Here is a 14011-nt window from a genome sequence, read left to right as displayed (position 1 = left end):
ATATAATACGCTAACCAAGACGAGCATAATTTCATGACGTATTGGATACGTAGCAACACAATTGTTTTGGAAACTACTGTAGCTTTGTATGAAATTCAAGCGCTTGTTGGGCTTAAAATAATAGATTTGTGAAATAAAATTCAACGATATAATTGAAATTATTCAGTCATTGTATTGACGGCAAAAACAACGGAACTACACGAAATTATGCGAATCAAGCACATGTTACTGACGTAGTACACAGGATTATTACGTAGAACACAGGTTTATTGTGCGCGCAATATTCAAAGACGGCAGACACTTCGTCTCATATCAACAGTGAACTGATATCGTCTCCCCAATAAAGACATTCAACGAGGAAGGTGAAATTGCTCAAGCAAATTATCAGAAGAAGACCTTCAAAGCTGCAATCGGTGAAATTCACTGTGAGTATTATCATAAATGCACTGATTTTTTCCCAAACAGAGCCGGCGTGTTTATGACCCCTAGAAAAAATGAAGAGTCTAGAGATTATTTTAATGACCTTTCTTCACTTCTAAAAGCATTATTTTGAAACAATTTGCCGACTGTAACAATAGAAATAATAATTGTATTTCCAGCTTATTCCTAGTTACAATTAAGATACTTAAACCTTACTGGAAAAAATGCGTAAACGGACATTTGTCACATATTTTCGCGACCTGTTTTTATTTATTTCTTTGTTGAACAGGAAAGATATAATAATAATGAATAAAAAACAAACCATCGTTGAAGATGGTTGTGCTTCCCTGCAGGAAATTATTTGCTTATGCCCTCTAAAAGTTTAAAATATTGTTTTGAAAAATGCATGGTAGCAAGTTCCCCCCCCCCCCCCAGACAGTTCAATACCCTAGTATGCAGAAACAATATTTTTATATCACCATTAATCTATGAAATTATGTAGTTATATTAGAATATGATAAACAAGATCAACAAGAAAAGATGATGTTCAATAAGCCTACATCATGTCTGTATTTTAAAATAACACATTACTGACTGTATTTTTAAATCACAATAAGATACCTCAAAAAATTTATTTGAAACAGAAATCATGTTTTCTGTTTGTTTTTGTTTTGTATGTGTGATTTAATCTCTAGATTTCTGTGCATGTATAGGAATTATTGGACCACTAAAAAGTTGTCTAGGCCACCAAAATTTATCGGTCAGTGGTCCAGGTGACAGCCTGGCTAAAATGGTTTGTCTTTGACACTGCCTAAGCCTATACTAGAGAATCTGAATACTGGTCCATTAAAATAAATCCCACATGATGATTTGCAAAGAACAAAAATAGCACAAACAGTGTCATACTTTAAGCACTAACCTGAATACATTGCCTTAATCTCAGTCATCGAATTTAAGATTTTTGAATCGTTTTGAATTTATTCTACTATATATTTAACTAAATTCTCTTAAAATTTACACTGGTCATGGGCCACCAGGCCAGTGCTAAATTTGATGACTGTAATCTGTTATTGTATTAGGGGGCAGGACGTGAAGTGGTTGAACACGCTTGAACAAGATATTTTTGTTGCCCCACTTTAGTGACGGGCATTTAGATTTACCCTTGTCCGTCCGTTCTCTTTTGTGTCGGATGTTAAACTCAAAGTATTTGACCTAGAGTCATGAAACTTTACAGGAATGTTGATCAGCATGTGTAGTTGTGCACCTGGGTATTTTTGTCTGGATTTATATAGTATTTTTAGAGTTATTGCCCTTGACTTAGTAAAATTTTGCAATTTTCAACTTGTGTCGCATGTAACTCAAAATGGGTTTGACATAGAGTCATGAAACTTTGCAGGAATGTTGATCAGCATGTGAAGTTGTGCACTGGATATTTTCTTGTGGATTTATTTTATTTTTTAGAGTTATTGACCTTGAATAAGAAAATTTTTGCAATTTTCAACTTGTCGCATGTAAATCATAAAGGATTTGACATAGAGTCATTAAACCTTACGGGAAGGTCGGTCAGCATATGTAGTTGTGCACCTTGGGTTCCGCTTGTGGATTTATCCCGTATTTGTAGAGTTATTTCCCTTGACTTCGTAAAAACTGTTTCATAATGTTGTGTTATTTGTTCCTTGAGTGCTTGAGTTAGAATCAACCAACTTTACAGAAATAATGGTCAACATCACTAAATTACAGGAATAACAATGATAGTAAATAATAATAAAAAAAATACACAGTATATTTTCATTAGTTTGCCTTTTTTGGTGAACTTCAAAACTTACACATGTGAATAAATGAGCATAAAAACCGCCCTGGATTTTCACTTATCAAATTTCAAAATATGTACATGACCAGTTTATAACTTCAATAGCTTTGTATAACCAAAAGCTACAAATCTGAGGCCCAGAACAGAGTGTGTCATAAACACTTCCTTCATGAATGGCCATTTTAAAAAAAATCAAATAACATACAAACCCACTTACCTGAAAAAATATGTGAGAGTTTTGTAAATATTTAAGACACAGAAACCATTTTGTCAAGTTTGCAATGATTTTACTCGCTTGAACCAAGTGTGCATCCACTTCACGTCCTGCCAAGTGATTTGTATTTATTTCGTATTCAAATATCTTGGTATATTTCCATATGTAGAGAAATGTATTTGTTTGATTTCAGTTAAGAATTGGTACCACAAGGCCACAAAGGGAGGAGTTCAACTAACTTGTGGATGATGTTCAAAGCTGAGGAGAGTGAGAGCTTAAATCTATAAAACGGGTCAAAAAATTTTGATATAGAAACTGTCATAAATTCTTCAGTTAATTGAAAGAGGTCAAGTTGTACAAAATGCCATGGAGCTAAATACACATGGAGAAAAAACTGTGATGTCACACAGTTAAATTCAGTATTGGCAAAATTGTGTTCTTATAAGTTATCATATGTTGCGGGATTTTCAAAGATTTGATGCATCCTGGGTAAAAATAGCCAAAACACCGTCATATTGAATTCCCGGAGGAAGATGAAACATTTTTTTGCTTAAATAAGAAGCAATAGTTATTTATTGTAAAAGGTACTATACACACTTTTCTATACAAATATTTCTCTGATGAAAATCTATGTTGGGGTATGTAAACAATAATTCATGGATATCGTCCAAGTTTAACGAGAGTGCGAAAATGGGAGACTAACGAGAAAACCCAATTATCACCGAAGCCTGCAAAGGATTGTGGGTCTGAATCTGACTATTATCTATTTTTAGAGCTTTCTATCTGTTGTATATATATATATATATATATATATCTGTGAAAATGCAAAGAAGTCGTTGGATTACCAAAGATCAACATTTCATTTGATTACCAGTGATCATCAATTCAGTGGATTTCTGAGATTCTCAGTATGAAAAATTTGATGACAAGAAAATTATTAAACTGGCAAAAATTGGATCTTACAGCAAGGATTTACTCATTTCAGAAGACAGCAATAGAAAATGTAGGAGTTGCATGTAATACTGGAGGTTTCTTGCGTCATGTTTTGTACTGTTTAAGTGACGTTTCTTAGACTGTTTAAGTGATGTCCCGCATTCAATCAGTTAAGAAAATGATGAAAGCAAATTAAAATCTAGGAGAGACCTAGTCAAGTATTATATAATAATGTTTTAACTTTTAGTGCTAAATTCAAAGAGGTGTCTCATGTTACACTGTTTTAAAAAAAGGAATCTTAAGTCAAGTGTTATTGCCAAAGCTCATTGCATTCCAGTAACTACAATGATATATCTAAAGAAGTGTGTCTAAACAATACAAAAACAATTAAACTGTAAGGAAAATACTTTGTTTCATATGCAATCATGCTTTTTATTAAATTTAATAGTTTGCTTATGACTGATGTTGAACTGCTTGTCATTTAACTGGATTTAAAAGTGCACATTTTAGTTCACATCAGTACAATGTGCTTATGTGAAGTAATGTGATTGCCCTGTGTCCAATGGCATCTTGTATTGTCAGCAATTTCTTGTAATGATATCTTCTACAAAACTGATTATCGGTATTTGATTTTAATCGTAATGATCCTTTGGTGGCCCTAGTAACAGTAATTCAGCTGTGGTCCAGTCATACCCAGTTGCTAGGAATTTCCAGTACAATGCAATCCTAGGCTATTCCTAGATCTTGGAAATACCAGGAACGTCTGGGATATCCAAGTTCTTTGAAATGCCAGGGAATTACTAGAAAAAATGTTCCAAATACCGTGGGCAGGTAATTCTCAGTCATTCCTAAGATTATAAAAATACCAGGAGTTACTGGTATTATCATAGGTCTTTGAAATGCCTGGGATTGACTAGAAAAATGTTCCAAATACCGTGGGCAGGTCATTCTCAGTAATTAGGATTTTCCAGTACAAGTCGATCTAAGGCATTCCTGGTTTCACATTTTTTTCTAGTTATTACCAGTAGTTTTCAGTCGTTCCAATTACCGCCAGCCAGTAACTGGAAATTCCTCAGATTTCCTTGCATTTCCTAGGAATTATCCCTGTAAATATTCCTGGGATTTCCCAATAAAATCCTAGTAAAATCCTGGTAAATTACCAGTAATTTCTGCAAGGGTAAGTGCCAATTGCAATACATTAATTACTTAATTTGTTCACCTCACAATATTTTACTTTAAGATAAATTTTTAAAATTTTCTGAATCTGAAGGCCTGCTTTAATCTATAAATGTTTTGTTTATCTCCTTAATTTTGTCTCAACCTAAAAATCATTTTGTTTTGTATTGATATTGCTATTATTACATGTAGTTTGTTTTTCATGTATAGATTCATTTAAATAAATTGATTATCATATATACTGTAGTGTTTTGATCTTGATTGTTCCATTTCATATAACAATGTTATATTACACACCCATTTCAAAATACAGCATAATAAATTCCCCTTCATTTCATAATACAATATAATAAATTCCCCTCCATTTCATATGCAATGTGACAAAGTAATATTTATTACTTTGTCACATTGCATATGAAATGGAGGGGAATGGAGTGTAATTTTACACTCGGAATGGAGTGTAATTTTACACTCCATTTCATTTTAACAAGAATAATAAATATCCCCTAAAGACAGAATTTAATTTCTGTAACAGCTCTCTTAAACAGACCAAAGTTACATTATATTATCATTATGAACAGTTATTTTGTAATATTTGAACTACTTTTTGGATTGTTACCATTAGCAACCGTTGTCAACACGACCAAACAGCCATCTTATGTAATCATGGTTATCACAAGAGTCCAACTGGAATCCGGCGATCACCAACGCCACACTTTCGTGTTGTTTATTTCTACACAAAACTATTTATTTGTATTTTTATGTTTAACATTTTTTGACACAAATCTGATATTTTGTTTCAGGTTCGTACTCTGACCAACATCTACAACAGAGTTACCATGGCAACTATCAAGTTGACGGGGATGAAGTTTCCAAGAATTACGCCAGAAATAGGAACAAGACGTGTAATATATGTGGCAAAGTCTTCATGAAGCCGTCTGCTTTAAATATACACATGAGAATTCACACTGGAGATAAACCGTTCAAATGTGAAATATGTGGCAAACAATTTAATCAGAAAAGTAACTGGAAATCACATCATGTGATTCATTTTCAACAATAGTTTTTCTACAATATATAATTATTTTGTGTACATAATTTTTAGCTGGTTGTTTGAATTAAAATGATCAAATCGGAGAACTTTTGGTAGTAAAAGTCTGTGTTTGGTGTATGGAAGGGTGGTGGAAAGAGGACTGTTGCAATTACCAGACAGGATTTTCTACTGTTTTCTCTTCTGCAAGAACAATCCATCTTACACCCCTTGTGTATTACTAAGCTACGAAATTGTTATTGTGTGACTTTTATGAATGAATTGCATGCTTGGGTTGACATCATTTCTGTTATTAGTGTTGTAAATTCTTTTGCTTTTGTGAAATTTAAAGATGGTGCAAAATTGAAATTTTCTTTCAGAAATATGATCTGTTTGTAATATTTAAGAAAAAAAATCAAACGCTGGCTGTCACCACAGATGGGAATATCAAACTCTTTTTTGTAACTTTTTCAAGGAAACTTGGGAGAGCCTTAATTGTTGCCGCCATATACAGTTACCCTCGTGCCAGCCAATGTAGCATTTTAATTATCTGTAGAATAAACAAATGTAGCGTACCAAATTACATTATTATTTTATTTATATAATCAAATGAACAATGTAATATGTTATCAGGACTGGTATTCTCAAATATATCTTAACTTTCATCATGAGTGACCCTCGTATTTTTTCAAATATGTATTGTGTGTTCATATAGTTGAAATAAATAATATTTTACAATAATTTGTTTGTAACATATGTTATTTTATATTCCACATTTATATGTTATTTTTTTTTCATCAGTTTCTGCTTCTTATCTTGGCAACAATCGCACAAATTCAACTCACATCTAGCATATGGATACATCATAGGAATATGGAAGTCAAGCTTGAATTTGGTCATGTTCTATGACTTTTGACAGAGTTATGCCCCTTGAAAATTTTTTTCAATTTCCGTTTATTATCTTCCCAACAGTTGTACACATTCAACTCAAATTTGCCATATGGATAATATTATGTTAAAGGAATGCTCAGGTTAAGTTTGAATTTGGTCATGGGTCAATGATTTTTGCCAGAGTTATCTCTCTTGAACTTTGAAAAAAAAAGAAGAAAATAAGAAGGTCAAGTTTGAACTTGGTCATGGTTAAATTATTTTGGACAAAGTTATCCCTCTTGAATGTTGGGAAAGATTTGAAATTTTGTGTTTTCGCACCCTTATACCTTTGTAGCAATGTGTGAATAAGATTGACATTGCATTGTACAGTATTTCACCAGAATTTACAAGTTTAGTTCAACTTTGGTTTTGGTCCGATGATTATTGACAGAGTTATCCTTCTTGAACATAGAAAAAATAAGAAATTTTTAGTTTCTGCTCCAACTTTTGTAGGATGTGTGTCCGAGGTGAACATTGCATATTTTTCCAGAAAATGCAAGTCAAGTTCTAATTTGGTTTTGGTCAGATGTCTTTTGACAGTTATCCCTCTTGAACTCTGAAAAGGTTTAAAAAGTCTCAGTTTCTAATCATTATCTCGGCTACAAATATGCTATTTGCAAAAGGTTTACACTGAATAGTTTCAGGGCCTTGAACTTTGTATAAAAATGGTTTGTAGTAACATTAAATAGTTTAAGGGCTTTGAACTTACAATGAAAAAAATGGTTTGTGCAAACAAATTTGGAACTTTATATTATTATTACATTTGAAATTTTGGCTGCATGCAGGGGCATTTGTGTGGTTACAACACATCGATGCCTTGGTGCGAAAGGGTTGTAACTCAATATTTTGAAATTATTCAGGAGAGACAAAAAACTTATTTATTCTTTTACATTCTAATAAATACTTCTTTCATTTTGGTTTTTGGCTTTAATTCAATTACTGATATATAATTGATTGGATAGGTTATTTTATTTTGTCAGCATAAAGAGATAATTGATAAAGTTTCAGTTACAACCCTTTCGCACCAAAAAAATCAAAAATTTCAAAAAATGATTTGGTGCGAAAGGGTTGTAACTAAATTTTTGCTTTAAATTCTGATAAATGTAATGGGTCAAATGGACAGATCCAAGCTTAGTTGTGTTAAGTCTGAACTAATTTAACATATTGCCTGGATATTTCAGTAAAAAAACCCTTCAAATTTTATGTTTTTAAAATATAATTTCAGTCAAATGATTTTTTTTAAAGAAATTCACTTTATACATGTATATAATATTTTTTCTATGTGACACACAGTTCAGCTTGTCAAACCCATCATAAGTACCAAATATGCATTAACATGTATGTTTTTGCAAGAATCAAAGGTAAATTTTCGCAATTCAAAATGTTAACTTACATAATGACAAAACCATCTAAAACACATTATTTTTGTTAATATAAGCCTTTTGAAAATAAGAATACTCTCATTTTATTTTCCATCTATTCTATACATAGGCTTTTCTTAATTTGAAAACTTAGATAATTCCTAGGATGTGCTTTTGTGTACAAATTCTATATATTTAAGCATTATCCAGGTCCTGGATCTTCTTTACTATTAAGCCAAAAGTATGAGAAAGATGATAAATATTATAGATGTTCTAAGCTTCTAAGCTCATGCTATTCTTACAACTCTTTACAGTCCCAAATTTCATTGTTTATAATTATATAAATCAGTCCAGCCTGAATCAGTCAGTAATTAAATGAGAAAAAAAATAAGGCCTGCAAATAATAAAAATTACAAAATGCAATCCCCTGTGACCCCAATAAAATTCACAAGTGTGCACACAAACGCACATACAGCTGAGGAAGTGATTAATATCTTTATGAATGATTTTAAAAAGCAGATGGAATATATCTGATAATTTACTTTTATCTAACAGAAAACAAAGGGTCAATAACATATTTTACTTAATATTTTAACATGACCCGCATTTTTCCCTATTGAACATAGAAGAACCGAAAGTGTGCGTTATTATGCAATAAAATCACTGTTTGACATTCTATATTAAGACATGTGACATAGTCATTATACACGCAAAGTAACCACTAAAAATGTGACATGTTGAAAATGAGTACGAAAACAAATCAGGCGCAATTTAGATAAATATAAGGTACGGCAGCATTAAATTTTTATTTGTTGATGTCGTGTTAGAATCAAAATAATATATCCAAAGCGCTTGGAATCACTTGATAAAATCACTGTTTGTTGAATGTGCATCATTATATCACTCGGGCTACGCCCTCATAATTCCACACATCCGACTCCAAACAGTGATTTTATTGAGCGATAAAATCACAGTTTGTGATATATTATTTCTTAAATAATAGACCTATGTAACTTGTATTAAGCTAGACCTATATGTAGCCTGTTTATCTGTGTAATTCAACCATACATCATACTGTTGGCTTGCAGTTTAATGGAAAGTCTTTAAGTCTTTTTCTTTTGTCCCATCAGCAGATATTTGTGATTTCACAATTTTAACACCATGAACATGTTTAGTTGAGTTTTGCTTAAATTTGTGCCAGAAGAGTTGACAGTTGATTGCATTTACTACTGCTATCCTTGAAAAGCTCAATCAAACAGGCATGCAAACAAGCATGTTACATTTTTAATCTTTGCTTTAGGGATATAATGTTAGGTTTAAATTTTTCTATTGATACTGAGAAATCCTTTAATAATTTTTTTAAGAATTTTAGTTTTAACATCTTTTATCTACAAGTAGGTTTATATTAATTCTATTATCTACATTGTACACATAAACACCTTTGTTATATTGTAATACTTTTGTCTATACATATGTATATGTCTCTAAACTTACTGTTTACAATATGTTGTCAAAGAAAAATTTGTTCACATATCTATTTAGACATTGTCTTGTAACGTAAATAAATTTTAGTACAATATTTATACAATTTGTCTTTGACAAGACATGAAAATATTCCAATAGTAATACATGTAAGTGATAAAAGTAATTCATGTAAGTTTAAAACCAAATAAGAATTGAGTAATAATTGTATAATTTCTTTTAGTTATTTTAACATTTAGTAATTAAAAAAGCATCGAAACACAAGGCTGTCGGATTTGTATGAGAGTATAAATCAGATTGCCGATTGTTTTGATGTTCTTTCTCTTTTGTATCTTAGGCAAAAGTGAAAACACATTCCCAGTCATCCAAGAAAAATGTACTAAATGTTTAAGCATCTGAATATGACTTTTCTACTGTTATCTCCTTCCCTTTCTCTTATCCCTGTCATCACAATATGTAGAAACCAGAAAAAATGAACCAGTTAAGAAGCAAGCTCCAGACGGACAGTGAGTTAAAGCACTGTGCATGTATTGGTATGCAATTTAACTCTGACATGTTTTCAAAAGTCTCCAAACTATGATACAATCATAAAATATTGTATGACAATTGTTTATAATAAATTTATTTCGAGTTACAGTAATTTCATTTTCGTAAAACCAAAATAGGTCCATTACTTTTTCTTGCTATTTTGCAAACAATGCAACATTATACCAATAACAATTTTTATGTTGAGAAAAAATCACAATTATAGTACTGTTAGTCAAATATAGCAATGTACTATGATATTGTTTCTTTTACAAGCATTGGAATTGATTTATGTTTGAAATATGTGTAAGTTATTCAAATTCTTGTATTATGTCTGAATGAAAGCTTAACAATTATGTAAATAACAAGGAATCAGAAGCTGAGACTGTTTTATAAACTTGTCAATTAGTTTGAATGAAATAATCCACTAAATATTTCACAGAATATGATATAAGATATTGAGATACAACTATTTTGCACTAGGATTTATTCAAAATATTATCAAAATGTTGGTGCGAAACGGTTGTAACTTAAGTTACAACCGTTTCGCACCAACAAACTATGTCTGTTTGAGTTACAACCTTTGGACAAATATACTTTTTTGGTAGTTTAATTTTAGCTTTCAAGTTTAATATTTTTACAACATGTGTGTATATTGCTCCTACATTGAAAAACACCATAAAACCATTTTCGGTGAAATTGTGAGTTACAACCCTTTCGCACCAAGGCATCGACATTTTAAGTTGAAAATATATGGCTAGCAATTTGATCTGTCATTGCTGATGCTAGTGTTTATAAATAAAATGTTGTTGTTTTTCTGCCCCATGGCATATAGTTAAATTGAACTGTCTGTCTGTCTGTCCATACAATGTTAACCTTAAATGGCAAGTTTGATAATTCTTAAGTTCAACCTGTTCCAATGGCTTCTCAATTTACACACCTACTAATCAGTACAAAGCTATATGACTGTGCCATCCATTTTTTCCGAGTATTGAATAAAATGAATAAAACTTTTTTATGCGAGCATCTGGCAAGCATAATATCATTTTAGTCAACGTGTTAAATAAATTTAGTAATGCAGCCACAGGAATATAATATTCTATTTATTACATATCCAAAATAAAATTGTGTACAGTACAAATGAATCACTTTTTCTTTTCTTTATGACGCTAACATTTAGGTTGTTTTTATGCTATGTTTGTATAATGCTAATGATGTTACATCAAAATATATGCACCACTGTGCAATACTATGTTTAGAGAGTTGTAAAAGCGGCAGAGAATATGATAAACGTCTTACAGTTGCATTTTCACTTTTAACAATTTTAAAAGAATTTTTTCTACCCCATTTATATCTATTATTAAAAAAAATGTGACATATTTAAGGAATTTTTATATTATTTATTTTTTTTTGACTTTGGAAAAAACCCCACTGAAACTGCGGCAAACAAAAAAGTTCATGTGCCCATCCCTTTTAAATACTCTCCAAATTCTGCAAAAACCTTTCGGTAACGGATTTTCTCTAAAATACAGTGAGAATTTATACTGAGAGAAAACCCTTCAAATTTATGTATCGGGTTCAGTCAAAAACTAAAGGAAACTGAAATACATACCTTACTCTATGAAATCTACAGCTAGAACAAATAATGAGGTTATTTACAGATGTAATAAATCTGACAGCTAGTGTAAATAACCAGGGTTATTACAGATGTAATAAATCTGACAGCTATTGTAAATAACAAGGGCAATTACAGATGTAGTAAATCTGACAGCTAGTGTAAATAACAAGGGCAATTACAGATGTAGTAAATCTGACAGCTAGTGTAATTAACAAGGGTTATTACAGATGTAGTAAATCTGACAGCTAGTGTAAATAACCAGGGTTATTACTGATGTAGTAAATCTGACAGCTAGTGTAATTAACAAGGGTTATTACTGATGTAGTAAATCTGACAGCTTATGTTATTAACCTTGGTTATTACAGATGTAGTAAATCTGACAGCTAGTGTAAATAACAAGGATTATTACAGATGTAGTAAATCTGACAGCTAGTGTAAATAACAAGGGTTATTGCAGATGTAGTAAATCTGACAGCTAGTGTAAATAACAAGGGTTATTGCAGATGTAGTAAATCTGACAGCTAGTGTAAATAACAAGGGTTATTACAGATGTAGTAAATCTGACAGCTAGTGTAAATAACAAGGGTTATTACAGATGTAGTAAATCTGACAGCTAGTGTAAATAACAAGGGTTATTGCAGTTGTAGTAAATCTGACAGCTAGTGTAAATAACAAGGGTAATTACAGATGTAGTAAATCTGACAGCTAGTGTAATTAACAAGGGTTATTACAGATGAAGCTTTTGAATATGTGAAGGATCATTTGTGCAAGATGAAAAGTTTGAAATGATTAAACTTTAATTATGTTTTAAATTGTATATATAATAAAGTTAATGACTGAGCATTAAATTTTTGGACTTATAATGTAAAAATGATACTAATTTATGCCAGAAATTCTGTAAATAGACATTGTTATACTGGTCTTTGATTTGATTGATGTATTCCTGTACAATGTACTTTGTTAATTTTTATGCAACTGTGTTTATAATTGTTTTCAGTAAACAGGAATTTGCCAGCATGATGGTTTTCAATGCATGTTTAAATGATTTTTTTATATTATACTTCATGTACTTGTCTGAGGCCGAGTGGTTAAGGTTGTTTACTTCAACTAATTGCCCCTCATCACTGGATTCGAATCCCGACAGGGAATTTGGATTCTTTCATGTGAGGAAGCTATCCAGCAAGCTTACGGAAAATCGGTGGTTCTTAACTCAAGTACCTATTCATGCCTTCCTGTGCCAGTAAAGCTGGAAAGTCGCCTTGTGACCTGTACTATGTTGGTGGGAAGTAAAACCCAACCAAAACATAACCCAAAAAAACTATACTTGTAGTATGATTTAAAAAAATGTAAAATTTTACATGTGACAGGGTTATATCTTTACAAAGTAGACTATATCTTTGATTTATATTCTAATTGTAATATTAATGTAAATAGTTTTGTGTAATCAACAAATAATGAAATAAAACTATGTTGAAATAAAAAGAAAGTATTGTGTTTGTTATATTATAATAATGTCAGGCTGAATCCAGACATTACCACATTAGGTGGGTTATCCAGGAAATTCTGGTCAGGTGGACAGACAAGCCAGGTGGGTTATGTATTTTAAGGTTTAGTTGTAGATCAAAGCAGTGATTTTCATGACTTCATAAATTGTAAATCTTATGGATTGAAACTGTTGTTAGAGATTTGAGCCTCGTCATGACAAAACCAACATAATGGGTTTGCGACCAGCATGGATCCAGACCAGCCTGTGCATCCGCGCAGTCTGATCAGGATCCATGCTGTTCGCTTACAAACTCTATAACAAGTAGAGAAACTGATAGCGAACAGCATGGGTCCTGATCAGACTGCATGGATGCGCAGGCTGGTCTGGATCCATGCTGGTTGCAAACCCATTATGTTGGTTTTGTCATGGCACGGCTCATATGTTTTTTTTTGTTTACTTGCTCAATTATGGAATAGTTTTTATGTACAATATCAGCTTGACTTTTTTTCCTTTTAAAGATTTGTTGAAAACGTTTATTTGCTTGCTTATAGAAAAAGTAAAAAAATGTCGAGTGTAATGTCCCCAGTCCAACAGTGGCTTTTGTATTGTATGAGTGCCAACCCTGTAAGAACATTATTCTACCTAATTATTTCTATATTCATTTAATCATTTAATAAAATAAAGTTTTCTTGTATCTTCAGCTGAAGCACAAATAAAGAATTTAACTGTACACACATGTTCTGTGTGTGGCAAACGTTTTGCTACAAAATGGAAGTTGGAAACACACATGAGAATACATACTGGAGAAAGACCATTCCAGTGTAATATCTGCGGGAAACAGTTTAATCAGAAAAGCAATCTTAGGAGGCATCAAATACAACATCTACAATATTAAAGGGAGGCACCAAATACAACATCTACAGTATTAAAGGGAGGCACCTAATACAACATCTACAGTATTAAAGGGAGGCACCAAATACAACATCTATAGTATTAAAGGGAGGCACCAAATACAACATCTACAAT

General features: G+C 31.8%; 1 protein-coding gene and 1 long non-coding RNA gene across 2 annotated transcripts; both read left to right on the top strand.

The window, feature by feature from the left end:
• The first annotated feature begins 57 nt into the window (after positions 1–57).
• On the top strand, positions 58–3833 carry LOC132736316 (uncharacterized). Its single transcript, XR_009626565.1, has 2 exons — positions 58–425; positions 2638–3833. It is a non-coding gene; the product is annotated as an uncharacterized LOC132736316 (long non-coding RNA).
• Positions 3834–5006: 1173 nt separating this feature from the next.
• On the top strand, positions 5007–13806 carry LOC132736314 (gastrula zinc finger protein XlCGF8.2DB-like; the record flags this gene model as incomplete). Its single annotated transcript, XM_060723425.1, has 3 exons — positions 5007–5013; positions 5357–5575; positions 13687–13806. Coding segments are annotated over exons 1-3 (346 nt in total), but the record flags the coding sequence as incomplete, so codon positions are not given.
• Between the last annotated feature and the right edge of the window lie 205 nt (positions 13807–14011).

Source organism: Ruditapes philippinarum, unplaced genomic scaffold (assembly GCF_026571515.1).
Source record: "Ruditapes philippinarum isolate M1 unplaced genomic scaffold, ASM2657151v2 ctg3034_1_1_1_1, whole genome shotgun sequence".
NCBI lineage: Eukaryota > Metazoa > Mollusca > Bivalvia > Venerida > Veneridae > Ruditapes > Ruditapes philippinarum.
Note: the sequence above shows the minus strand (reverse complement) of the source record. Positions and strands in the feature narration are given on the sequence as shown.